At 39.0% G+C, this 27,548-nt stretch overlaps 1 protein-coding gene across 2 annotated transcripts in view; it reads left to right on the forward strand.

The window, feature by feature from the left end:
- Nucleotides 1-27,548, forward strand: part of ache (acetylcholinesterase) — a 52,520-nt gene extending 24,972 nt beyond the window's left edge. Inside the window, exons 2-9 of one of the 2 annotated variants that reach the window (XM_042400900.1) lie at nucleotides 5,588-6,113; nucleotides 9,489-9,712; nucleotides 9,817-10,077; nucleotides 13,275-13,497; nucleotides 14,041-14,286; nucleotides 15,642-15,834; nucleotides 17,693-17,871; nucleotides 26,230-27,548. In XM_042400900.1, coding sequence (XP_042256834.1) covers nucleotides 5,681-6,113; nucleotides 9,489-9,712; nucleotides 9,817-10,077; nucleotides 13,275-13,497; nucleotides 14,041-14,286; nucleotides 15,642-15,834; nucleotides 17,693-17,871; nucleotides 26,230-26,351 — 1,881 coding nt within the window. In that variant the 5' untranslated portion in view covers nucleotides 5,588-5,680 and the 3' untranslated portion in view covers nucleotides 26,352-27,548. Of the gene's footprint in view, nucleotides 1-5,587; nucleotides 6,167-9,488; nucleotides 9,713-9,816; nucleotides 10,078-13,274; nucleotides 13,498-14,040; nucleotides 14,287-15,641; nucleotides 15,835-17,692; nucleotides 17,872-26,229 lie in introns of those variants that run through there. The other variant, XM_042400901.1, reaches the window with a different exon arrangement.

A 27,548-nucleotide genomic window follows, 5' to 3' on the forward strand; every position in this document is an offset into this window, starting at 1 on the left:
AGAGACTTCCCAAATGCTTGTGTAAAAAGTTCCAGCCTGGCCGGTCCATCATATTGTCTCATCTAAACAACTGTCTTACAATATTAACAACACTTTACATACACAGCAAACATTATCCAGCTGATATCCCCTTCAGCATCAAACTATGTGTGTGTGTTTATACTGTGCTGCTTTTTAAGGCCAGTATATTTTTGTGTGTCAGCTCTATTATTGAAGAAACCACAAACAAACTGAAGATGATTATTTAGATATCTCAAGGATTATTTTCATTGACCAAAGAGGGAATTTTGGGGAATAAGACCCTATAAATTGCAGCCATACCAGACTCCAACTCCATCAACCCCTGGAGGATAATCAGTTCTCCCATTCTAAGGACTAAAAGTAAGCATGTGTCCACCTCTGCCGTTTCCATTTGTCCCTTCTTTTAAAAGTTTGTCTCTCATAAGTCCTCCAACTTTATGGAAACGCAAATCTAAGTCAATGGGAGGGTCCCTTTAACCAAGGATTTACATCTGTCAAGAGTTTGAGTTTGAATCTGATTCATGTCTGAAGTCTTCTTAACAGTTCAGACTTAGCAACAATATGGCTATTTGTAGAGATTTCACTGCAGATGCATTGTGTCCTCTTGAGTAAGTAATGAGGGCATATAGAAACCTCAATTATGATTAGTTGAAAGCATAATACTCAACAGCATAGATCTCAGGTCATAGTTGAGCCCAGGCTGGAACTGTAGCCCACTGCTGTTTCTTTAATTACTTTTTATTAGGTGCAAGGACAGCAGAGTGCTCCAGTTTCTTCCTGAGCTGAGCTAAGCCCATGGACTGAGATCTACGATCATTTGTCCTTCTCTCGAGAGTTGTGCCGAAACATCTGGTTTAACTGACTCCAAAAATCACCAACTATGCCGATAATTTATTTGTTTAAGTCATTTATCAAATAAAAACACCTTCCATTCTTTGGATGTGATACTCTCATTTGATATAATTTTTGGACTGTGAGTTGAAAAAAATAAATTTGAGATGTCACGTTGGGTTTTGGGGAGCTGAGTATTTTACTTTATTTTCTGAAATTTTATTGACTAAATGAAAATTAATTTGAGTAGAACTCATTTGAATAGAAAGAAAAATAATCATTAGTAACAGCCCTGCATGAGATCCAGAGGCTAAAGAACCAAATATAATGATTTCCTGCTATCCACCCCACAATCAACAACCACAATGTATATACCGTATATTTTATGCTACAGCCAAATGTTGAATCCTTATCAAGAAGATGTATGGAACACATTCAGAGCCAATGAAAGGCAACAAGCAAAATGTTAGACCTATTGTGTAGCAATAATTTGCAGCAACTGGAGAGGAAAGAAAAGACCAGTACTTTCTTTTTGGTTTAAGTTCTTGCTTAACTTTTTCCATCTTGACCATATGAAAAAACAATAAAAATCAGTTTAGCAGGTTAAACTTTCTTGGAGAACGGGGAAACATTCTATTTGAGACACAGTTGTTGACTTTGACCCAATGGGAGTCACTGTTACCATGTTCCTCTGACTACACTCACCTATAAACCAAAGTAAAAAAAAAATTCCCCTCCCCCATACTTCCTCCAGCACCCGCAAAAATGTCCATACAGTCTCTTATAGTTATTGAGTTTCATACTCTGCCAAGTGCCATGTTAATCCATCAAACGATGTGGCATTTACTAGGGTTTTACTCTGATGCCTCTTTATAGTACCCCTTATGACCACACACCTGTCTCAGTCTTTGTTGCTGGGTAGTGAGGGGCTTTAAACGTCTGCATGCTGACAGAAAATAACCGTCCCTCCTTCATAGTGGAAACTTGGAAATGAGAGATTTCAGGAATGCAAATTATATTTAGTGGAGTCAAACCTCTACAGGATATATGAGGCAGATACCAATATTCATATTTGAAAATATTAAAAATCTGATAATGATAGCAGACAATATTAATTTTCTTTCCACAATCTATAACATGATTTAACATTTTTTACCCTAAATTATTTTTTTCAACAATTGCGATCAAGAAATGTACTAGGCAGGATGTTTTACTGTTGTTTTATAACCTTGACACTACTCTGTGGTGGACAGACTAGAGAATGCTGACATTGTTTCAAAACAAATCTTTGTGATTTCTCTGCTTCAATTTCTTGAACTGACATATATGCTGATACTGATATTGATATATCTGCAATGAGTTAATATCAGCCAGCACATCGTCCAGACAATTTATTGGTCAGGCTCTAAAACTCAGAGGTGGTTTATTATAATGTGTGTCCTTGTGTGCATTGCATAGTACTAATAAACGAGGATCCACTTGTAATAACTAGTTATCAAAACTCTACAATTCTATTTATTAAACTGCATCATGAAAGAATAATATTTAATTTGAAATAATAAAGGCCTTCAAACTAAGTGGTGGCTTTAGTGGTGCATACCCTATTCACAAGCAAACTTGCAATTAATTAGCCACCACAAGCTAACTACAACACAGTGAACCTAAGTGGTTCCCTCAAGGTCCCGTGTCTTGGGCAGGTACCCGGTTGGTACATGTAGGTACTGCTGCCACCCACTGTTTTGTGCCAATTATGTAATCTTGTTACTAACTCTTCAGATTATTAGCACAGATCTAGTTGATGCAAATGCACACATTTCCATTTTTTCATTTCTATTTGCTTTGCTGAATTTATGGAAATTCACCTTTTATTTGTAAGAAGCAACTGTAGAAACTAAATACGATTCAGCATCACCTGAGCTTGGACAGTATAATTGCTTTTACAGCCTCTTATGCAGGAGATATAAAATCTATACAGATATTTAAGAACAGGAAGTACTTACTGATTGGTATCAGATCAGCAGATTCTAATGACATTTAAACAGTGATCAGTATCTGCACCAAAAAGCCTAACTGGAAGATCCCAGCTGGCAAGATCAGTATGTTGACAGTCAACTTATAAAAAAGCCATATAATGGAACACTGTATCCTGCAGACCACCAAACAGCAGCTACTTCTGAACACAAGCAGAAACAGTGAAAGGTGTTTGATTCTACTATAACACTGACATGTTCATCTGTGCTGTAGAGCAGCAGGACTCTGCTGTTGTCTTGGTGTTGTGTTGAATATTTAATAAGTCTTTTCTGGGAAGCCAGAGCCCACCTACACTTCTCTACTCACAGTACTGTCCACTGATAACCTGCACCACCACGTCTATACATCCTGAATAAGCCCTATACTACGTGCTCAACTGGCTGCCTGAATTCAAGGCTTGAAGAATGCTGTTCAATCTAGCCTTTAGTTAAATTCAGTTTAGATGGGATTTAATTTGATGACATGATCTTATCGTTTTTACAATATTCTGTTGTCCTAAGCAACAATCCTGAGTAAATTATTATTCAAAGCCAAATGGCATGTTGCATGTGCATTTTACATGTGTAGAGATTTGTTGGATATAATGCGTAACGGATTCATTGCAGTAAACATCATTATTTGTGTGATTATGTATACATTTTTCAAATAGATTGATTACCCAGCCCTATAGGGCCACTTCGTTTTTTAATTTTCACATTTATCTCAGTGAAATTACTCAGACCTTTTATTTCCAACTGTGTCTGGAAAGTATTTGCATTACACTCCTTCATAGATTAGCAACCACTGGAAAAGGTTTTTTTTAATTAGTTATTTGTTCGTTTCAAAAGTCAAAGGGACATTTCATTGTCACCAAATCCGTCATTTTGCAGTATTACAATTCGCTCTTCGTCTCTCTCATAGCAGGTGCAGGCACAACTAAAGATGTAATAATAATGAGAGAAAAAGTGTTGATAAAAACATCATTGCTGTTCACTAAGTGTAGAACAAGAGGACCACAGGATTGTTCACACAGACAGAACAAGACAGACAGAAGAAGTAGTCCGAGTACAGTATATTCTGCATATCCTAACTCAATGTCAAGATATGCCAGTTTAGGCTTACATAGAAAACAATGTGTTTTGATGATGCCAGTGTATGTTGCCCTGTACTTTGTAATTATAAAAAATCTGAATGCATTTGTTGTATATATCTGGAATATTTGGTTTGTGAAGTACCTGTAGTTTAGTTTAATGCATTAAAAACAATATTTAAAAAGTAAATTTTTTCATCTGAACTTCCAACCCATAGCTAGAACCTAAACAAATACATTTTAGTTTTATTTTGTTAGTTTAAATAATAGTAGTCTTTGTCAACTTTTAGACAAAAAAATGGTATTTTAAGTCAACATTGGCGAAAATATTCAGACTTGACTGAAGAATCTGACAGAAAACAATTTAATTTTGAGTGTAAGAGTTCAATTTATTTTTTCAATTCATTTATTTGTATAGCTCATTATCACAAATCACAAATTTGCCTCAGGGGGCTGTACAGTCTGTACAGCAATACAAATCCTTGATGCAAATAAGGAAGAAAAAACAGGGAAAAAATGGAAGAAACCTCAGGAAGAGCAACAGAGGAGGGATCCCTCTCCCAGGACAGACAGACATGCAATAGATGTTGTGTGTACAGAAAAGACATTGAAAACAGGATGGCAAAATTATAATGGATTTACAATATATTAAATGAAGAGTTCCTTCTTGACCTTGAAAATATTAGTTTAATAAAGTAATCTTGACTCAAAATCCACATGCTAGGGATTTTTGGAGCATCCAAAGCACTGAAGCATAGGAATATTTTTTTTAGTTTTATTCTTATGTTAATGAAATGCATTTCCATATTTTGCAATGCATTAATTAGCTTATAGTTTGGTTTATATTTTATATCTGATTAGTTAATAGCTGTGGTACCTAAGGATGGTGATTTCTCTGTCTGTCCAACATGAACAGAACAAGATACATCAACTACTGGCCAGATTGATATGTAATTTGCTGTGGATATTCATGGACTCCAGACATTTGCCTGGAGCAAGAACATTTTTGAATTCTTATGCTGAAACTCATACTTTTTCCCACCAGTTTTGCTTATACAAGTGTTTAAGTCGGATTCACCAAACTCTCATAACTGCAACTTGTCATAAATAAAGATGCCTTGTTAAAGCAAAGCAGGTCATGACTGAAACAGGAGGTGGTCAAATCGTGAATGTCACTACAGGTGATGTTGCACTGTCAGCCCTGTCTCCTGTTCAACCCTGTCTCCTAGAAATAATGTTCATATATGACTCAAGTGCAACAGCAAATGTGTTTTGCTAGAAATGTAATGCTGCTGAATTACATTTTATCCAAACATAATGAAAAAATGTTAATTAATGTATTTGGCAAGTTGCAAAAATGTTATGTGTGAGCAATATTCCACATGTAAAAATAAAAATAAGAATTAGATTAGTTGTCTGCCTGTTTGAAGGAATCTTTGAATCTACCTTGATGACACATCCAGACTTCCTTCTTCCTCTGTCCTCTCATCCCTTTCCTCATCTGATTTATCCTTCTCTCATTCAATCTGTTCTCCATCACTCCTTTACGGTAATCACATTTCTCTCTCTCTCTCTCTCTCTCTCTCTCTCTCTCTCTCTCTCTCTCTCTCTCTCTCTCTCTCTCTCTGTCCATAGATCTGAGGGGAAGCAGAGCAGACCCAGCCCTCCCTGATTGAAGAGAAAATCACAACCACAGCTCCAGCCACACAGACCATCTTTGTCTCCATCATGCAGACCTCCATCCCTCTCCTTCTCTCCCCAGTCCTCCTCTTTTCTCTTCTCATCACCACCTGCTCCTCCCAGAGTGAGGCAGACCTCATCGTTCAGACACGTACAGGCCGGGTTCGCGGTGTCCGCATGCCGGTGCCGGACCGGAGCTACGTCACCGCTTTTCTGGGAATCCCCTTCGCTGAGCCACCGGTAGGGAAGCGGCGTTTCCGTCATGCTGAGCCAAAGCATTCATGGGCAGGGCTATATGAGGCCAACGCCTATCCTAACGCCTGCTACCAGTTTGTGGACACGACGTTCCCAGGCTTCCAGGGTAGTGAGATGTGGAATCCCAACAGAGAGATGAGCGAGGACTGCCTGTACCTCAATGTCTGGGTGCCCTCCTCAATCAGACCACACAATCTAACTGTCATGGTGTGGATCTACGGTGGAGGTACTTGGTCATGACTTCTTCAGAATGAGTCAAATATAAAAAAAGCACAAAAAGTAAGGAAATTTGTGTTTGGTAGATTATTTCTTTGTTGTAACAATGCTTCTTGACAATGGATCTTATATCATTGGAAAGCCAGTTTATTTCCCTTTTAAATGGTGCCACATTTGTAAGGAACATACATTTGTGGGATGAGCAGCAGAGCTGAGTATGTGGGTTGCGCCCATGAAAAATGTGCCAAATCTTCTCTGCCAATGCCAAACAGCTTATTCTGCCATTGACTCTTGTTTGGTGTTTGGTGGATTGGATGATTGAAGTTTGAAGAAACAAGACATATTGGCAATTTAACAATTTATTCATTGGTGCATGTGCGTGTGGAAGAACCATACACAGCCACAACAGCCTGGCACCTCCCACTCATGCTGGTCACCAGCCTGGTCACACACTGCTGTGGGATGGCATCCCATTCTTCAACCAGCATTTGGTGCAAGTCAGCCAACGTGGTTGTGTTGGTCACTCTGGCACAAACAGCACGCCCAAGCTGATCCCACAAGTGTTCAATGGGGTTGAGGTCAGGACTGCTGGCAGGCCATTCCATCCTCTCCACTCCCACACTCTGGAGGTAGTCTCTGATAAACCCTGCTTTGTGGGGGCGAGCGTTGTCATCTTGGAGGATAGAGTTCAGTCCCAGACTGTGGAGATATGGGATTGCCACTGGTTGCAGAATCTCATCTCAATATCTCTCTGCATTGAGATTGCCTCCAATGATGACAAGCCTCATTTTTCCAGTGAGGGAGATGCCACCCCACACCATCACACTGCCTCCACCAAAAGATGTTACTCTATCATTGCAGCAATTAGCATAGCCTTCTCCACACTTTGACCCTATCATCCAACTGCCGTGTTCCAGTGCACGTGTTGCTGACACCAGCGAAAAGCAGGCCTGATGGTGAAGGGCAGTCATGGCAGGCCTCCTGCCAGCCCTATGAGACCAGGGATCGGCTGCGTGCAGTCTGTTCCAGTTTGTCTTGGCAGAGAGCCGTCAGCCATATCGTCCTGCAAACCTTGACTACAAATCTGTAGAAGACAGCCTACGGTACCTAAGTGCTGACAGGGTGAGGAAACAGTCTTCTTGGGGTGTCGTCTTCTTGGGACGACCACTTTGCGGCCTGTCTCTGACATCCCCCATTATATGGAACTTGGCCTTTACTTTGGAGATGGTGCTAGGGCTCTCTCCAAATAATGCCGCAACTTGGTTTTGCAGAACACCAGCTTAAAGTTGCCCTATCTCACGGGCCCCATCCAGATCAGTCAAACGTGGCATGCTGATTCTTGGAGCAGACACCTACTGACCACTGTAGCAGGGCCCATGCTCACAGAAGCTCAAAACGAGAGTCAATAGCAACAGCAAAATAAGCTGTTTGGCATTGGCAGAGAAGATTTGGCAAATTTTTCATGGGTGCAATCCACATACTCAGCTCTGCTACTCATCCCACAAATGCATGTACCATTTAAAAGGGAAACAAATTTCCTTACTTTTTGTGCTAAGTTTAGATAGGTCAGACATGAGTCATTCTTACAGTGGGTCAGCAGTGGATAGCAAACAACAGAACACATAAAATGGCTCAATAGAAGCCAGCTAATAATGACAGTAAGTTGGATATAAAGCACAAAAGAATACTAGCATGGTGTTGAAATGGTCAGCAGTAATGTAATGTAGTAGGCATGTACCTACAACTATCTTGACCAAAATTACAGCAGAAGATATTCTCATTATATTGTTTTCCAGCATGTTGATATGTCCAGTTCACAGTATAGGGTAGGGCTGTCAATTTTTTATCGAAATTCAAGCTGCGTTTTGAAGGTGGGAAAAATAAGTATTTGATCTGTAATCATCCATTCAAATTCAAATTAAGCTTGAGGTTTCTTACCGTTTAAGGGGAGTTTTTTCTTGCCACTGTCACCAAGTACTTGCTTATGGGGGAATGTTGGGTCACTGTAAAATAAAGAGTACGTTCTACACCCGCTCTATGTGAAAAGTGCCCTGAGATAACTTCTGTTGTGATTTGCGCTATATAAATAAAACTGAATTGAATTGAATTAAAAATTTATAGTGCAAAAGTGCACCAGGCAATCTGTTGCAATTCAGCTCAAATGAAGAGAACACGGTCAGACCAGATTTCGACTGGCATGCTGAGGCAAAAAGCAGGCAAGACAGGAAATAAAGCCTGGGCAGAGTTGTAAGCATGTATTTCAGGAATTAGCATGGCTTGTGGTCTAACAACAGGAGTCCACAAGTTGAATATTAGGCATCCGTTTAGTATAATGTCCACTCCTCCACTCTCTGTAAATAGGGGAGACCCTCAGTAGACCACTACAACCTGCAAGTCGGGTCATGTGACTGACGGCCAGTAGGCAAATTTTAGGTAGCCATGCTAGGTTATTGTTCTGTAACAGAAGATAAACAGTGAAGACAGCAAAACACAACAGTCATTAGAAAATGAGTAAAACTGATCATTATTAAAGCTGTCAATAAACTTGATGCCTTTTTTCACTCATCTTTTTAGTTTTAATACATTTTGATTGGAACAATGTAAAATTTGAAAATGTAAACATTTGAAATCTAAAAATGTTGACCATGAGAGAAACAAATTAAACACTTGTATAAGCTGACCTCCCTTCAAATAAACCACATTAATTACTTTCCAATTTCTGTATCATAGGTCTGCATTTTCCCTGAAATTCTTCAACTCTGTTCAGATTGTCTCTTCAGCCAATAAAGAGGAAACAACTCAATGCCAATGTAGTAAAAACACAAAAACTTGGTGATTTTTCAAGAATAAATTCCTACTGGAATGTGTTCATTATAAAACCACCAAACCAAGAGTATGTAAGATAACATTGTACTAGCTCGCACAGTGGTTAGTCAGTTGTGAACACGCTAGTGGATTAGCTTGCTAGCAGTAGTGCAAGCTCAACTACCCCCAGCAGTGATCCTCTCCTTGCAGGTGGTAACGGTCCATCGTGTGTCCCTGTAAATAGACAATCAAGTTATTATTAGAATTATTAGATTGAGTGGACTCATAGTACCTGTTCAGATTGAAATCTTTGGATTTGATCACAACATTCCCATGGTAATTAGCAGTGACTTGCATATAAAAGGAATTGAGAGGTGGTAAGGAGCACCAGGTTTTATTATATGCAGACGACATGCTTCTTCATACTGTAAATTGGAACTTGTATCATCCCTGCCAAACTACCAGCTGAATCCACTGTATCCTTGAATGATAATCACCCTGGTGTGCTGGATATTTTGTCTGTTTTGGGAGAATGTGATATAATGGCTTAATACTGCACTGTAATATCTAATATTTTCAGGGTTCTACAGTGGTTCTTCTTCACTGGACGTGTATGATGGCCGTTACCTAGCTCACAGTGAGACAGTCATCGTGGTTTCCATGAACTACCGAATTGGTGCCTTCGGTTTTCTTGCTCTGCATGGTTCATCTGAGGCTCCTGGCAATATGGGCCTGCTTGACCAGAGGATGGCACTGCAGTGGGTACAAGATAACATCCATTCCTTTGGTGGCAACCCCAAACAGGTTAATTTCCCACTGTTTTATTCATCTATCCTTTTGTTCCTACACTAGGAAATTGGTGTGAGCTTGTTTTGATCCTGATCTTTCTATTTGCTGTCTTTTAACAGGTGACCATCTTTGGTGAGAGTGCTGGTGGTGCTTCAGTAGGATTCCACCTCTTGTCTCCCGACAGCCGGCCTACCTTCACCAGGGCCATTCTTCAGAGCGGCGTCCCCAATTCCCCCTGGGCTTCAGTCAGCCCTGCTGAGGCCCGCCGACGGGCCACGCTGCTGGGCAAATTGGTGGGCTGCAATGGGGGGAATGACACAGAGCTGGTGGATTGTCTGCGCAGTAAAAGTCCGCAGGAGCTTATCGACCAGGAGTGGCAGGTATTGACAACTCTATCAGTGAACACTCAGTGAAGTTCACTTCATCTTGTCTTGAGGCCAAGACATGGCAGTTTCATGAGGGAATATGTCACTTTCGCACACAATTAGCTTATTATGTTTTTTTAACATTTACATATATATATATATATATATAAACTTAGCGCAATAAATCTTACACCGTTGGAAAGCCAGTTTATTTCCCTTTTAAATGGTGCCACATTTGTGAGGAACATGCATTTGTGGGATGAGCAGCAGAGCTGAGTATATGGGTTGCGCCCATGTAAAATATGCCAAATCTTCTCTGCCAATGCCTAACAGCTTATTCTGCCATTGACTCTTGTTTGGTGTTTGGTGGATTGGATGATTGAAGTTTGAAGAAACAAGACATATTGGCAATTTAACAATTTATTCATTTAACAAACAGGAGCCTCAGTAGTGTGTGGAAGAACCATACACAGCCACAACAGCCTGGCACCTCCTCCTCATGCTGGTCAACAGCCTGGTCACGCACTGCTGTGGGATGGCATCCCATTCTTCAACCAGCAATTGTCGCAAGTCAGCCAACGTGGTAGTGTTGGTCACTTTGGCACAAACAGCACTCCCAAGCTGATCCCACAAGTGTTCAGTGGGGTTGAGGTCAGGACTGCTGGCAGGCCATTCCATCCTCTCCACTCCCAAATTCTGGAGGTAGTCTCTGATAAACCCCACAAACCGACAAATGCTGGTTGAAGAATGGGATGCCATCCCACAGCAGTGTGTGACCAGGCTGGTGACCAGCTATGATGTAAACTATGTTTACATCATATGTAAACATAGTTTGCTACACAGCAGTGCCAGCTGTCTCAAACAAAAATAATGGTAAGGTATATTTCAGGATAAGGATAACAAGGATAACACTTTGGATACTTTGTTAATGTAATGTTAACATGAGCTGAAACTCAGTCACCTTGAATTCTTTGAATAAATCTGGATGTCTGTCTTTGAGGTGCTTCGCTAAGTTTTCTCCTTTCATCTGAAAAGTTCGATGGCACTGTTTGCATACTGGTTTTTACGAATTTATTATTAATCCCTGATGATCCATATCAGTGCATACTTCCACACACAACTCTTACTATTTTGCTTTTCGATGAGTCGAGACAGAGCTGTTGCTGCAGCTGCACTTGTCACCATCTTCCACTTGTTGTTGTTCTTCCATGCAGGTAGGCGCTCTGTTTCTTACTTTGGCATTTACTGGCAGACTAAATCACTTGTAGGCTTATGTGCTGTCGCCGTCAGGTCCGGAAGAATTGCATCCCCGGTACCTACGGTACAGTAGAAAAACGAGTACCACCACTTTTTCAGAATTTTGGCATCAACTTGGTCTTGTGACATCCCTGGAAGTCGTCCATGGAAACTGTTTGGAAAAGTGCAGGCACTTTTAAAAAATACTTGGCCGGTGATTGGATGAACCATCTGTCTGTCACCGTCTATTACTGTCTTACCTTGCGAGGTAGCTGGATTTGCAACGCTGATTGGTCCAAACCACACAAGCACATAACTAAGTCTGAAAAGATGGATTCTTGCACGATCTTGTGATGTCATGATCTCGCAAATCAAGCTGCCTCGCAAGGTAAGAAGATCATGGCACAATGAAAAAAAGCGAGTGCACGTGCTGCAGAAAGTTACCCAGAAAGTTACCAGCAGTGTGTGCGTGTGTGTGTGTGTGTGTGTGTGCGTGTGTTTTTGTATGTTGTGCGTGTGTGTTGGCTCTGTAGTCTATAACTTTGCCTATTCTAGGAAAATTTCAAGGAAAGGAAACACCCCAATTGCAAATTAAGTGCAATATGTAAGGAGGTATGTGATTGCTTCCACAGTTTTAACAGCCATGTTCATATTCAGCCTGTATTGTTATTAAGTCATCATACCATTAAGTAATAGCCTACCTATAATGAGAGCAATTGTATTAACCAGCTCTAAAATATTTATTTCACCATAGCCACAAAATATTCTGTTTAGGCTGGTTTGGGTTTTACATATACATTGTTATTATCTTTTCAAATTATCTGAAAAGCATATTTTCAAAAATCAAATTGGCTTAAAGTTTTATTATTGTGGAGGTGTAAACAATATAAATACAGCAGTAGTAGTAGGTTAGTGTGTAGCCTAAGTGAAATTGTGTTCTTTGGTAAGCTATGTTTAGGCAAGTGAAAGACAAATGGACGAACATAGGCATAAATGACCAACTAACAGTTCTGGATCTGCAGATATTTTCATAAACAATCTGTTATTGGTATCAAGAATGGCACCCTCACTTTTTTGTCTGTTTGACTGCTGCATGTATGCAAATGATGTACTGTTATGTGTATGTATGCAAATTATGTATAATAATTAATTGTGCAAACAGCAGTGATTTGCATCTCATGTATCTAGGTCACCAAAGTGATACTCAAAAAATGTGTCCAGGGTTGGCAGGTCTGACATTGTGTCACTTTAATATACATTTCAGTGGATTGTCATAATTGAATGTTGAGGTTATATCATAGGCAACTCTGAAATAACAGATAATAATGTGCACTGCTAATATCTTAAATCAAGCTTGGTCTTGGTAACGAGCATGTCTTGAACTTAACTTTGGTGTCTTAACTACAGTCTGCCAGTGTCGCCCTGTGGTTGTTTTGCTATGGTATGATTTTTAGCCATATGCTGAATATATGCAGATTGCAGCTACAAACTTAATGAAAACTACAGTGCACATTTGCACAACGCCATTTTCTTAGTACGTAGATTATATGTGTGATTTTCTCATCCTCCCATAGCCAAGACGAAGCCACTAGCCAGCTGAATGAGTTACTGTAGCGAGTCGATTCTTCTCTCACACAACTTTTATGTTTCCAGCCCACTGAGAGCAATCTATCTCGGTGTTCCCACCCCTGCAGTGGGTGCTAGGAACTCTATATGGAACACAAAATGTTTTGTTTTCCCACCATTCTGTCAAACCTTTCTCTCCAGAGCATCACAGAACTCTTAGAGTTTTTCTTCCAGCTTCATTCGGCTTAGGTGCTGCGCAAAAACACTTTGCACTTTGCGCCTATGTCTTAAAATGGAAGTTGAAGTGGATTCAGTTACATTTAATTTCTCATTTTACATGTTTGCATATTTCACAGTCACTCAGATGAACCCAGTTGTGCACTTGGGGGTTGTCATTCTGTTCTGAGCAGGTGTTGCCATGGTCGGCCCTCTTCCGATTTTCATTCGTCCCAGTTGTGGATGGCGAGGTTCTGCCCGACACCCCTGATGCCATGCTCAACTCAGGCAACTTTAAAGACACTCAGCTCCTCCTCGGGGTCAACCAGGATGAGGGCTCCTACTTCCTGCTGTACGGTGCACCAGGCTTCAGCAAGGACAACGAGAGCCTCATCTCCAGAGAGGACTTCCTAGAAGGTGAAGCTCACTCAGCTGACAAGAATGGACAGAGACAGAAAGAATACCAAATCCAGCTCAAATCTGACTTAGATTGAAGTAGAATTTGAGATGTGCTCTACATGAATAAAGAAAAGCTTATTTAAACTGGACTGCAGTTACAACAACCAGCACAGTTTCTGCTGAAAGCTCAATCCCATTACTTTCCATGAGTAATGACACATGGTTGAATGATCTGTACAATTATTATCTGTGCAGTTACCTGCTGTATATAATGAATAAGGTATAAATAGATGTGGCTAGTGTTGTGATGAAACATTAATGTCACCACAAAACAGAAAGTGAAGCAATAGTCTAAACTTTTTCTATATTTACATACACTGACACTTCTGCATAACCATTCTGATAATCTAACTAGTGAGAATAATGTGGGAATCACCATTATCAAATTCAGTCAAAACCTTTGCAGCCATTGAACTTTACCACATATTGTTCATCACAGCCACAGTTATACCCCTAAGTCAATTAAAAAGGCACCTAAAACTTTAAACCTCACCCTGGCAGGTGTAAAGCTGAGTGTACCACATGCAAATGATATCGGCCTGGAGGCAGTGGTGTTGCAGTACACTGACTGGATGGATGAGAATAACGGGGTGAAGAACCGGGATGCCATGGACGATATTGTGGGCGACCACAATGTCATCTGCCCTCTGGCCCACTTTGCTCGCTCCTACGCCCAGCACAACGCCCTCAAAGCCAACATGGGGGGAGCTGGCTCTGGGGTGATGAACAGCGGAGGAAACTCACAAGGTAAGGTGTGTGTGTGTGTGTGTGTGTTGCAATCTGCTACCTACAACATTTTACTCCCCTGCTTCATGTCTGTGATCTGGGGACACAACATCTTCATTAGACACAACTTTATCAAGTCCACAGTTTAACCATACTATTATTTTTCTTATCATTATTATTGTTATTATTATTATTATTATTTAGAGGTTGAAACAAAGATGAATGATAAAGTTAACTACTTAAACAGTATGTTGTAAATGTCCAGTGCATTTTGCAGAGCTACTTCTGAGCTCACTTACTGCCATACTTTGTGAATACTTTTGTGAAAAGTATTATTTCTCATTTTATATTTTTTATACTCTCAAAATAATTAACCATAATATCTACATTGCCTCGATTAACCTTCACAACACCACCACAATTTAAATCAAGTACAGAAATGGAAATAAATACCCATGTCCTGGTCCTGCCTTATCAGGACCTTACTTTGGCTAGTTATTAGGTAAAAAAACATGTGAGGGAGCTTTCTGATTGGTGGTTCTTGTATAATCTTGTAAATAGTCTTGCCTATACAGCTAAAATATTGAATATTAAAGACTGGATGATAGTGTACATGTCATGTTTGATTTCTCCATTCTCCATTCTCTTGGTGCACCAAAAAACACTGTATGTCTTGGTATTCTAGCATCAGATGGCTTGATTATGTTTCCAAATGTAATAAAAATGCAGTGTGTACAGTACAGTACAGTGCAGTTTGTTTGTGATTTTTGCTCAGAAGATAGATAGATGACCTTAAATGGTCACAGTTAACCAGTGGTTATATGGGTATATGTTTCTACTGATGACATGAACTGAATGATTGAACTACACTAATGTAGTTAGTGTTGGACAGGAACATAAAAACTGTGATGCAGGTTATATTTACTAGGGGTGTCACAATTTTCCAAATCCATGGTTCGATTTTCAACTTTCGATTTTTAGGTAAGGTAACAATTTGATTTGATTTTTGATTTAAACTGCTTGCTATGCCATTGATAAGACTATGGAGTCTTGATTTGTAAAGGTCACCAAATCCTTGGTTTTATATCCTGATAATTCGATGAATGAAAGAAATTGCTAGACCTATCATAACCATTTAGAATCAATATATTGTGTGGACAATCAGATATCGTATTAAACATTCTAGTTTAAAACTTATTCAATCACTTAAGAAAAAGATCAGGATGTATCTCCCCGCATTGACAGTGAATTATCCATCATGACAGTGAATTATCCATCAAAAAACATTCTACCATCATCTGCGAAGGCTGGTGATTTCACAGCATTACTGTAGACAAAAAATAACCTCTCACCCTTTCATCTACCTGCTCCTCAAGGAGGGGTCTACCTTTACCTGTTTGACCACCGAGCATCTAATCTGGTGTGGCCAGAGTGGATGGGTGTGATCCACGGCTACGAGATCGAGTTTGTCTTTGGCCTGCCACTGGAGAAGAGACTCAACTACACCCTAGAAGAGGAGAAACTGAGCCGACGCATGATGAGATACTGGGCCAACTTTGCACGGACTGGGTGAGACATCACAGACTGCAAAGAGTGAATCTGCTATGTACTTTTTAACTATAATAATCAGCAGATAGTATAGATTACACCAGAGGGGACAGACACATCTTGATTAGTTTGCTTCATTACTGAGTTGCTGTCAGTTACAGATCAGACCAGATCAGAAGATACAGAGTCTTCTGATCTGATCTCCATCCATCCAAAACTTTCCACAGCTCATCTGAGCAACACAAATCAAGTTGTCCAGATGATTTTTCCTCTGTCAAATCATCGTACTCCACCCCATTGTCTGACCTAAAAGCAATAAATGATCATTCAACTTCTAAACTGATACACTGTGACTGAAAGTTGCTCAAATATATGTTGATATCGCTGACATTTCTTATTACTTATCAGCTCAGCAGATTTATCGACTAGAAATCAGCTCTGTAACACTTTCAGGTGTAATATGATTATTTAATTACAGGCTGCTATCCAGAATTGGTTTGCATCATAATGTGTGGAATATACAAATAAGTGGGGGGTTTTGCCAATAAAGTCCAGATTGTACTGTGAGTTTAACTGGATGCTACATAAAATTACCACAAAGTCTTTGTAGTGAAAGCGCTGATAGGAGCTCTGAACTTGTTCACGCAACATAGAAAAAGATCTCTCTGGACTTTGGAGGTTATGGAGAGGTTTGTAGTAAAATTTTAATTTAGTTAAACTTTGGAAAAAGACAGGTGGCTGAATTACACTGCCACTGCCAGACATTTCACTTCCCATTTAGCCTCTGTTCCACTAGGTTCTGTAACTCAATACAAGTTTCTCATCCAGCACTTCTTTCATTCATCTTTAAGAAAGAATGTTCCAGGAGTTTACTTTCCATATTCTAAGACAAACTGGCTCCACTACAGCAGCTGCTATTAGAAGTTAAAATGTTCACAATTTATATTCAGTTTTTTAACACAAAAAAAAAAACTACAGCCCCCATGAAAATTTACGTCATACTTACGTCATTGTAACTTGGTTTCATGCAAATCCATTTCAATAAGGAGAGACTCAACTTCTTATGAAGTAAATGATATTTATTGAACAAGCATGATAGTTGAAGGTGGAAAAGTGATGATTGACACACACAGAGGGAGTATGACTTAATTCTCTGCCTAGGACGTCATTATTCCATGATATCTTTACATAGAAAATAGTTGTTTGCAGACCCCAGTGGCACTAAATGTCGTTTATTGCAACTTTAAGCTATTGCTCTCAGGACATCATTTCAGGGCACCCATTTTGAGGACTAGAAGAGTCTCCCTCATCCCAAGTGTTATTGATATGTTTAATGGCAAATAGCAATCTGGCTGCATTCTTTGAACTTCCCTTGCACACTTGCACATCTGCACTCTTGCACATTTGTACTTGGTATGAATTTCCATTTCCCTGCTCTAGCTCTGTGTTTCATTGTGTTAATGTGTTGTTGATGTTGTCTTTTTGTATTCTGTCTTAATGTGAACCCTGGCTGCAAAACAAATTTCCCCTAGTGGGAAAATAAAGATAACCTTGAACCTGGAACCTTGAAACAGGCAAATTATTGTAGAGATCATGTTCAAAGTTTGTATATGGTATTGTCTTCTTTTTAGTTTTAGTTAACTTTTTATTATGTGATGTTTTATTTATTTGCACAAATAGTAAGACACAAAAAATAATGAGTTAAATGGCTTATTGAGACACCTCACCAAAAAGGGAAAAAAAACAATAACATCTAAAATTAAGTTTTATCATAGAAGAAAATATAGGCACAAACATTCAGAAAAAAATAGGAAATTATAATAACCTTCCTTCTTCCTGTATCCTTCCTTCTTCTTACCCCTCTCCTCCTCCCTGTCAGAAATCCCAATGTGAACCATGACAGCTCTGTGGAAAACAAGAGGCGCTGGCCTCTGTTCACTGTCAGCGAGCAGAAACACGCTGGACTCAACACTGAACCACTGAAGGTCCACAAGGGTCTCAGGAATCAGATGTGTGCTTTCTGGAACCGCTTCTTGCCACGACTCCTCAACATCACTGGTAAACTACTCAGCACATGACATCTGTACAGGAAACTATTCTTCACTAGTCATTTTCCTCCCAGTTAAACTCATGGCATGGTCACATCAGGAAACAATGCATTATAAGTCTGCAACATTATAGGTCTGAAGGTGTCCCTAAAAGGTCTTATTGTAAATTCTCACATAAAAGCTGATATTCAAACAATAGCTGAGTCTCTAATTACAGCTGGCATGAGTGGCTCAATCCAATAAAGACCAGTCTCTAAAAAAGGCCAGGTAAAAAACACTGTGGAGAGATGAAAATATCAGAACTAAAATTATAATGTATAGCCCAATCGATATCAGTATTTGAGAGTTTAAATATCTGACAGCTAACACAAAAACAAAACCTTTTGATGATTATCTCTTATTTGGTTGAAGAACTGTGAAGTTATGTATTTGAAGGGACATTTTATTTCATGGTAAATGCAGCTTCATTTAAATTTCCACAACACTTTGCATTTCTTTCATTTGGTGTTATTTTTGCTATTGTCATTGAAACTCCACATTCATCACTACTCAGCACATGACATCTGTACAGGAAACTATTCTTCACTAGTCATTTTCCTCCCAGTTAAACTCATGGCATGGTCACATGCTATTGTCATTGAAACTCCACATTCATCACTACTCAGCACATGACATCTGTACAGGAAACTATTCTTCACTAGTCATTTTCCTCCCTGTTAAACTCATGGCATGGTCACATCAGGAAACAATGCATTATAGGTCTGCAACATTATAGGTCTGAAGGTGTCCCTAAAAGGTCTTATCGTAAATTCTCACATAAAAGCTGATATTCAAACAATAGCTGAGTCTCTAATTACAGCTGGCATGAGTGGCTCAATCCAATAAAGACCAGTCTCTAAAAAAGGCCAGGTAAAAAACACTGTGGAGAGATGAAAATATCAGAACTAAAATTATAATGTATAGCCCAATCGATATCAGTATTTGAGAGTTTAAATATCTGACAGCTAACACAAAAACAAAACCTTTTGATGATTATCTCTTATTTGGTTGAAGAACTGTGAAGTTATGTATTTGAAGGGACATTTTATTTCATGGTAAATGCAGCTTCATTTAAATTTCCACAACACTTTGCATTTCTTTCATTTGGTGTTATTGTCGCTATTGTCATTGAAACTCCACATTCATCACAAGTCAAGACCAACATGTCTCAAATCAAGTCCAAGTCCTAGACTTAGTAGTCCGAAAAGTATCACAGCTGTACATTGAATTCACATAAATAATAAATGCTTTTTGAAATTTGTATTTAAAACATTTATAACAGTTCTTGGCACTCTTGTTGGGGTTTGATATGCAATTTTATTACATCTGAATCTGTTATTGAATTAATTTGTCTTCAACTTTAGACATTTGTAACAGAAGTAGAAAATAACGGTACTGTAACAGTATTTGACGACAATTATAACTTCTCTTAGATCATTAGATCATTATTCATAAAACATGAAAATGAGCTGAGCAGCAGAAGATATGAAATATTGATTAAATATGTATCTGACACATTGAAATTACAGCTGTAATCTGCTGACTTAGCACACTTTATTTTTTACAAGCTACATGCTCTAAATACTGAAGGTCCTGATTCATAATTAATAAGCTGATCAACTTAAAATATTGATACAAATGAAAGTTTAAAGGATAAGGCTGGCAATTTTCTATATTTCTCTTATTGTCAACAAATCTCATGTGCCAAGCCAAACCAACAATGAACTCTTACAATACTAGCAAGTATTTTGTGTGTATCCAAAGACTGATATACCTTATTCCTGTGAGCTGCAATGATCGAGAGAGAGAGAGAGAGAGTTAAGTTCCCTTTCATCTTGTTTGTGGGCTTCGATGTTGTAAAAAACAGTGAGAGCTGCATCATCCAACCAGATGTTGTTTTTTGCAGACCAGCGCAGAATATCTAAACACAGAGCATCACTCAACTTTAGCTCCTAGTGACAGATCAAACATCAGAAATCCACATGACGGAATAACAACAGTAAGATATGTATTATTGTTGTTGAATGTTCAATGAGTGAAAACGAGTTAACATAAACGATGGACAGATAGATAACGGTTTGCTACTGGTGGTAGCTGGCCAGCTAACATTAGCCTTGTGCTTGGCAAGTTTACATTTAACTTACCAATTGAAAGTAAATAACACGTTATTATTAAAGAAAATAACATGCAGATAGACATTTAATTGTGTCCCATAGGCTGTAGGCCTAACTGTTAGCCCATGCACCACCCCAGTCTCACCAGAGCTGACTGACTGGTTTTATATAAAATAATCTGCAGATCTGATCTACATGAGGGAGTAATGTGTGAGTTTACTAGGGGTTTCACAATTTCGATTCTAAATCGAATTAAATGAGCATTTGATTTCAACCTTCAAATCAAAAGTAGGATCAGCGATTCTCCCTGTAGTTTTTTTCCTCTCCACCCCGCCTACTTCCACACATCCAATGAGAAAAAAACATTTCAAAGATGACACAGCGTAGGATACCAGTAGTCTGCAGCTGCATTTCACCATTGCTACTGCCAGAGTCGGAGATGATGGAGACACAGCAGGACGGGAGAATCCTCCTGCTTCCCTGAAGTGAAGGGTGTGGCAACATTTTGCCTTCCCCATGAGTTGTGTAAAAAACGAATGTGTAGTTGACAGAAAAAATGCAATTTGTAAGATATGCTACACACAGTAAAGTTGAAAATATAATGACAGATTCAGAAATTCCTGGATCAATAACTCGTAAGCGAAACACTGTTAAAACACAAACAACGCCTCTTTCCTACCATAGTAAGGTAGACAACAAGCTAAAACCTCATTTTCACCACAACGAGCCGTCCACAACGAGCCGAGCTGAACTAACACCGTTGGTCTTTTTGTACAGCTGTGAGACAGGTGCACAGGGACCGTTTACAAAGTGCAACACACATAAACTTAGTTTCCTGGTTACTTTTTGCAGGTTGGGAAACTCAAGCTGTTGTTGTAAAGTACCCTTCTGCCATCTAGTGGTTCTCCTTTTTGTTACTGTGTTTAACAGTTTGTTCCCAACTGACTGGTGAAATAAGTTATTGTTAGGGACTGTTCGTTATTTATCAGAGAGAGGAGGGTGGCTGGGGTATGACTCTGTTTTTTTTGTCTTCTGTTTTTTTATCTTGACCCTCCCTCCACCTAAATAACCACATTTTATTATATTCATACCAAAGGTAGGTAGTATTGGAGGAAATAAAAAGCAAAGGCTGACCATTTCCAACCATTATGTTTAATAACAAACCGTGACTCTTAAAGCTTGGTCCTCTGACCCCCCTTCCCTCATCGGGGAAAAAAGCAAACTACCAGCCCATTTTACTGTGTCCTCTCCTATAGCAAGTTACTGTAAAAGTTACCTATGACAAGCCCAGCTCTGAAACAAAAATAAGACACTAACTTAGTCCAACCAGTTTAATGAGCAAACAGCATGGAGGGAGTGAGACTTATCACCAAAACAAACCTGTATGTGTACTTCAGCAGAATATGTGTGCATGACAGCCACCCCTCCTACCACACAAAACCAACATTTAATAAGCCTACACATCACACACACACACACACACACCACAGCACACACACAGCCAACATTAGTGATATGTGACGTGCATAGTAATGACCGTTTTCCCAAATAAACCGTAACACACACAACAGTGGCAGCAGTGGCCAGAATAATATCAGTTATTAGATTTTAAAAACTTACCCTTTGATGATCACATTAACGAAAGTTACTTGAAAACAAAATCCTGGGGTTGAAAAAAGCTCTGGTGTAGGTTTTCCTTTGCTGATTAACTCCAATTTTTCATTAAAAGTTAATCTTGAAAAATAGGGGAGCACAATTCAGGAAATCTCACGATTTGTTTCGATTCCGATTCCGATTCTTGGGGTCATGATTCGATTCACAATCGATTCGCAATTCAAAACGATTCACAATTTAAAATCGATTTGATTTTGATTCAAAATCAATACTCAATTCAATACATTCATAGATTTGATTGTAGATTGATGTTTTGAGTTATTCTTTCCATTTGACTGAGGTAGACACTTTTATAGGTCTCAAATAAAAAAGATCACGCTGAATCAAATGTAAACATTTGCTACTCAATGTCAACCCTGAGTAAGATTTATGTTCCTTTAGTTCACTCAGTCAATAGGAAACCAAGGCAGCCCTGAGACAGAGTCAAATGAATACTTAATACAAAAATAAAATTGACTGCAAAGATGAACTGCTAAGTGCAAAAATTCAATAATAACTTAAATTCATACTTCAAATAACAAAATCAAACAAACAATAGCTGCCTGCTACATTTAGCTGCAAAGTGCAAACAAGAAAATTGATCAAATTGGTCAAATTGATCACTATAAGCAGATGATTATTATAACCGATTTTGTTTCTTTTTCTTAATTTCTCATACAGATTACCATCTAATTGACATTTGTATACTTATTACATGAATATAATGTAATGAAACGGGCAGCTTCGCTATTTACTGAATTTTATTGACTGTGTCAAAATACAGAACAGCTGCTTTTGGCAGTTTGTCATAAGCTTCAAGGAGACTACGTTTTTCATTGAGATAAAATGACTCTCATTCTCGTCCTCAGGTAACCAGCTGGCAGGCTGACGGGTTGTGTGTTGTGCGTTTAGGCTGCGGGGGTAGGGGCTGCAGGGGCCGCAGCAAGAAAGTTGAACCAGAATCAACTTTTGGAGAAACACAACCTGTAACGCTGTACAACCTGCCATATGACAAAAACATTACTAGGAAGAGGGGAGGACATTTCTCTTTGTTTGATAACGTGAAAAGTAAAGTTAGGCTTTGCTGACAGTTTCCCGACTCATTTCAAAAAGACGAGAGAGAGAGAGTAGTGGTCGAGCTAAAGAGGAGATGGATGAGGAGAGGAAGGGCTGGTAACGTTAGTGAGGAAGCTGGTGAATCAGATTAATAACCATTTTTATCTGACTGTTTCACAGCGGCTACGTTCTAAAGCACAAACATCCCCATACACCTCCGCTCAACCCTGCAGCTGTGGTAGTGAGAAATCCTTTGAATGAGAGGAATAAAATGTTATTTTCTGACTGTTTCACAGCGGTTACAAATAAATAAGCCCACATCCACACAAACCTGCGGAGGTGAGCTGCAACGCCTGATAACAGTCTTGTCAAGCTACTTCTTTCCTTCGAGATAAGAAAATCCAAAATATGTCCAAATGATTGCCGTCATTGCCGATGGGGCAGGTTGCATTTGTTTTTCTGTCAAGTACTCCATTGCTCGCGGCCTCTCCATGACACACACTTCACTTCCTTCTTGCCCCCGGAGTTGGGTCCGGGCGAAAACCGGTGTGGTGTCACTGTGCCATCTATGGGATTTAGCAAGCTAACTCATGTCAGGAAAAAAATGGAAAACAGCGTCAATTCTTGGAATTTCTGAATGATTCTGAATCGGCAGAGATAGAATCATAATTCTATGTGAATTGATTTTTTTGCGCACCCCTATTGAAAAAGGCATGGTTAATCCTCACTAGCCATGGTTACTCCCGGCTTGTTTTCTGTTTTTTTCTCGCTTGATTGTGACCGCTCAATTTCAGTGCGCCAGTGCACTGCTTAACACATAACAGCAAAGGCTGGGAACACTGTTTAAATGGAGTGTAATCTGTCAGCCAGCAGCAGCAACCATGTAATTGTCAGCTGACAAAACAAACAACAGTGTCAGCCTACAGGGCAAAAGCCGTGTTAGCTTTCCTAGCTGACAAATACTTGCCAGTATGGACAGTAATGTTCACAATATGATTTCATGTAAGCCTGAATGACATTTATCAGTTCTCTGTCTTATCAGTCTTCCTTGACTTGTTTGTGTTTGTATGGGTCATGTAGTCATGGTGACGTAAACGCTGCTATCGCCGCTGAAATTTGGCAGCGGAACCAGCATATCTGCCCACTACAATAACTGTTCAGTGGTGTGCAGGCTCTGCCTACGGTACACCTATGGTATACCGAAGGTACCCATTCACACCGTTATATCACACTTAATACCATGTAGCCTCTTTTTAAAGAAGAATTTGAAAATGTAAATGACAGTTGTCAGGGCATAAAACCAATGATCTGTTGATCTTTACAAATCAAGACTTGATAGTCTAACAATGGTATAGCCATCAGTGCTGGAAAAGAAATGCTTCGATCAAAAATCAAGTCGAATCGTGACCTTAAAATCAAAACTTAAATTGAATCATCGATTTGGAGAATCGCGACACCCCTAATGTTTAACTGTAGTCCAGCTGCTGGAAACAGCTGCCCGGCTAAACAGATGCAAAAAATACTGTCACTCCAACTTTATCTGTCCATTTACTGCCACCGCTAAAATGCATTTATTTTCAGAGCAGGGGAGTGTCGCTCTTACAGTTCATCACTTTTGCGTTGATTTTGTTGGAAGTATGTGTAATTAGAGTCCTGCTGTCTGACACTCAGCTCTCAGCCTGCATTAACCGAGTAGCTTCCTCTGTTCAAGATACTAGTTTAGGATTAGCATGACCCAGTTGTGGCAAATCTACAGAACATTTTCAGACAGTTACACTGCACATCCCTCGCCTTATTCATTATTGGTTAATATATTTTTAATCAGTTGAATTATTAACAGAAAATAACCGATAATCAACTGATCATTGACCTCCGTACTTTATATCATCTTTTTTCTCTGTACTAGTAGGCTTAAGTGTGAAGGAACATAACTAAGCTATGTGAAATTTCTTAATAACCTAAACATGGGTGGGGGTTGATGTGTTTTAAAGCCAGGCACCACAGTTGAATAGGAGCAAAATAATTTTGTTCTTCTATCAGACTGAAACTCATTAATATAGACCCACATACAATATATTTCTGTATTATAACCTTTATTCTTTATCATGAAATTATGCAAATTACGCAAACTCATGAAATAAGTCAGAACAAATATAGCAATTTCAGATGTGTTGTCTTCCCTTAATCTTATGTGTATAGTAATAATTAATTAATAAGAAAGATAAAAACATATGTACTGAAAGGTTATGTAGATGGTTGATTATTTGAAAGAGTTTGCAGAAAAAGAAAAAATATCAGTTTCATTTTATAGATTGAAAATGGCATTGAAATGACAAAAAAGAAAACTGGCACTAGAAAAGCTCAACAGTTCAAAAGCGTCTTCTTCCCTTAAAGGACTATTGGTCTAGAGTATTTAAACTTGATGGCAGCATTAGAGACCATGGTTATGTGTGGAATGGTGCTGAAATCTCATAATTTTATATACTGTTTTGTGTAGCAGGTGTCAAGTAATGTAACCTGTAACATGTTTTACAACCCTGTGAGTATTTCAATTTGATGCTACTTTATACTTCCACTCCACTACATTTCAGAGGGAAAATTGTACTTTCTACTCCACTACATTTATTTGACAGCTTTAGTTACTTTTCAGATGAAGATTTGACACAATGGATAATATAACAAGCTCTTAAAATACAACACATTGTTAAAGATGAAACCAGTGGTTTCCAACCTTTTTGGCTTTTGACGTCTTACAAACAGCAGTGTGTAGTCGGGGTCACATTTCACATGTCTATGAGTTGTTAACAGCTCCACCAAATAGTGATTTTTCCCTCTAAACTTCTCACATGCTTTCATTTCAATAAATGTTCAAATGATCCAATATTTCACCAAAAATCCAAGATTAGAGAAAAAGTCAAAAACTGAAAACAGATTAGTGTATCAGAACTTTGGCTCGACCCCTAGGTTGGGAACCACTGGACTAAACTAGCTAACTGTATATAAAGTAGTTGAAACTAGCTCCACCTCCAGCAGCTACAACAGTAACATGCTGCTCTAACACTGATGCTTCACTATTAATAATCTAATGATGTCATATATAATAGTATATCAGTCAGAGGGACCAAACCACGGATTTTGCAAACAGGACTTTTACTTGTAATGGAGTATTTTTACATTACTGTATTGGTTCTACTTAAGTACTTGGATCTGAGTCCTTCTTCTACCACTGTTGTCAGTACACTTAGTAAGGAAGTTCTGAATGTGCGCACATTCTCAAACACAAGAAGAAATTGACAAATTGGATTCTATGCATAGAAATTTGTGTATATATGGTTTAAGTACAAAACTGATAAATGAAGCCGCAGATTCTCTACAGTTGAGGTTAATATAGTAACGAGCCAAGATAGAGAATTTACACTAAATGTTCTTATTAACTTTACTGGTAACAGGACTGAATTAGTGCTTAAACCAACATTATCTTTATGTCCCTGTTTTTCTCCCGTCAGATAACATAGATGAGGCAGAGCGTCAGTGGAAGGTGGAGTTCCACCGCTGGTCCTCCTACATGATGCACTGGAAGAGCCAGTTTGACCACTACAGCAAGCAGGAGCGCTGCACTGACCTCTGAGAACCTCAGCTGAGAGATGAGAGAATGATGGGGAGGGGGGAGGCAGAGAGAACAAGCTATGGCCATTTCCCTCCATAGCCCCTCAGTGAATTCTAACTTCATTTCAAACTTTTTTTGTTTTGTTTTCTATTTCAATACACACACAAACACAGGCACTGATGATTCTTATTTATATTATTTATACTATTTATTTATGTGTTTTTGTTTCTTCTGACATTGTGTGTGTCTGTGGAAATTAAGGGCTATGGAGGGAACTCGTCATCAATATGGAGGAATATTTGAAATGTCAAAGACGTGTCATTACCTCGGGTGTGTGCGTGTGTGTGTGCGTGCGTGTGTGTATGTGTGTGTGTGTGTGTATGTGTGTGTGTGTGTGTGTGTGTGTGTGTGTGTGTGTGTGTGTGTGTGTGTGTGGCTTGGAAGCCCCCAGTTGAACTCAGATCTCGACAGGCCCATGACACTGCTGGTTTACTGCTGACTCACTTGTCTTTGTGTTAATCTCATACCGTCAACTTTTGTTTTCTGAGGATTCCTTCTTTTCAACATATCAGGGTTTTGTTTTTGTTTTTTTGACTCAACAGTACTGTTCATTTGTGTCTTATGTTTCTGTTGAAGCCTTTTAGTCTTGTTCTTGTTAATTAATTACTGTTATGACCACTATTCCCATTACTTCTCGTAATTTGCCTGACTTTGTCTTGTGTATTTCTCATGTGGTAAAGCCATAAACCGGGTTAGATCCAAGTGTTTTTGTGTGAAAAAAGACTCCCTAAGCTTTTCTTCTGTACTGGGAAAACCACTTTATGCTAGCTTGATGTTACATGTAGGTTTGGCATGATTGCTGACAAAAGTTAGATCCTTCCATTTCTAATATAGATGGTGTTTGATGTTCAGATGCACTGATTTTTATAACATTTCAAAAGTTCATGTTAAATCAGCTTGATGGTTGAATAGAAACAGAAACAATTCCTGTTTATGTTTATGGTCCTCCTCAGGTATGCCGCTGTCTGCAGTTTATATTTGTCCCTTGCTTTTTTCCATATCAGCACAGATAGACAGAATAGCATGCAGACGGTGAGCAGAGGAAGAAGTGTAAATGTGAAAGGAATGTGGCTGCTGATAATGTAAAAACTGTCAAAATGTCATAAAATATCTCTGCAAACGATAAACGCAAACTTCTGATCGAAGGGATACCTTGAA

This window comes from Thunnus maccoyii, chromosome 22 (assembly GCF_910596095.1).
Source record: "Thunnus maccoyii chromosome 22, fThuMac1.1, whole genome shotgun sequence".
NCBI classification, from domain to species: domain Eukaryota; kingdom Metazoa; phylum Chordata; class Actinopteri; order Scombriformes; family Scombridae; genus Thunnus; species Thunnus maccoyii.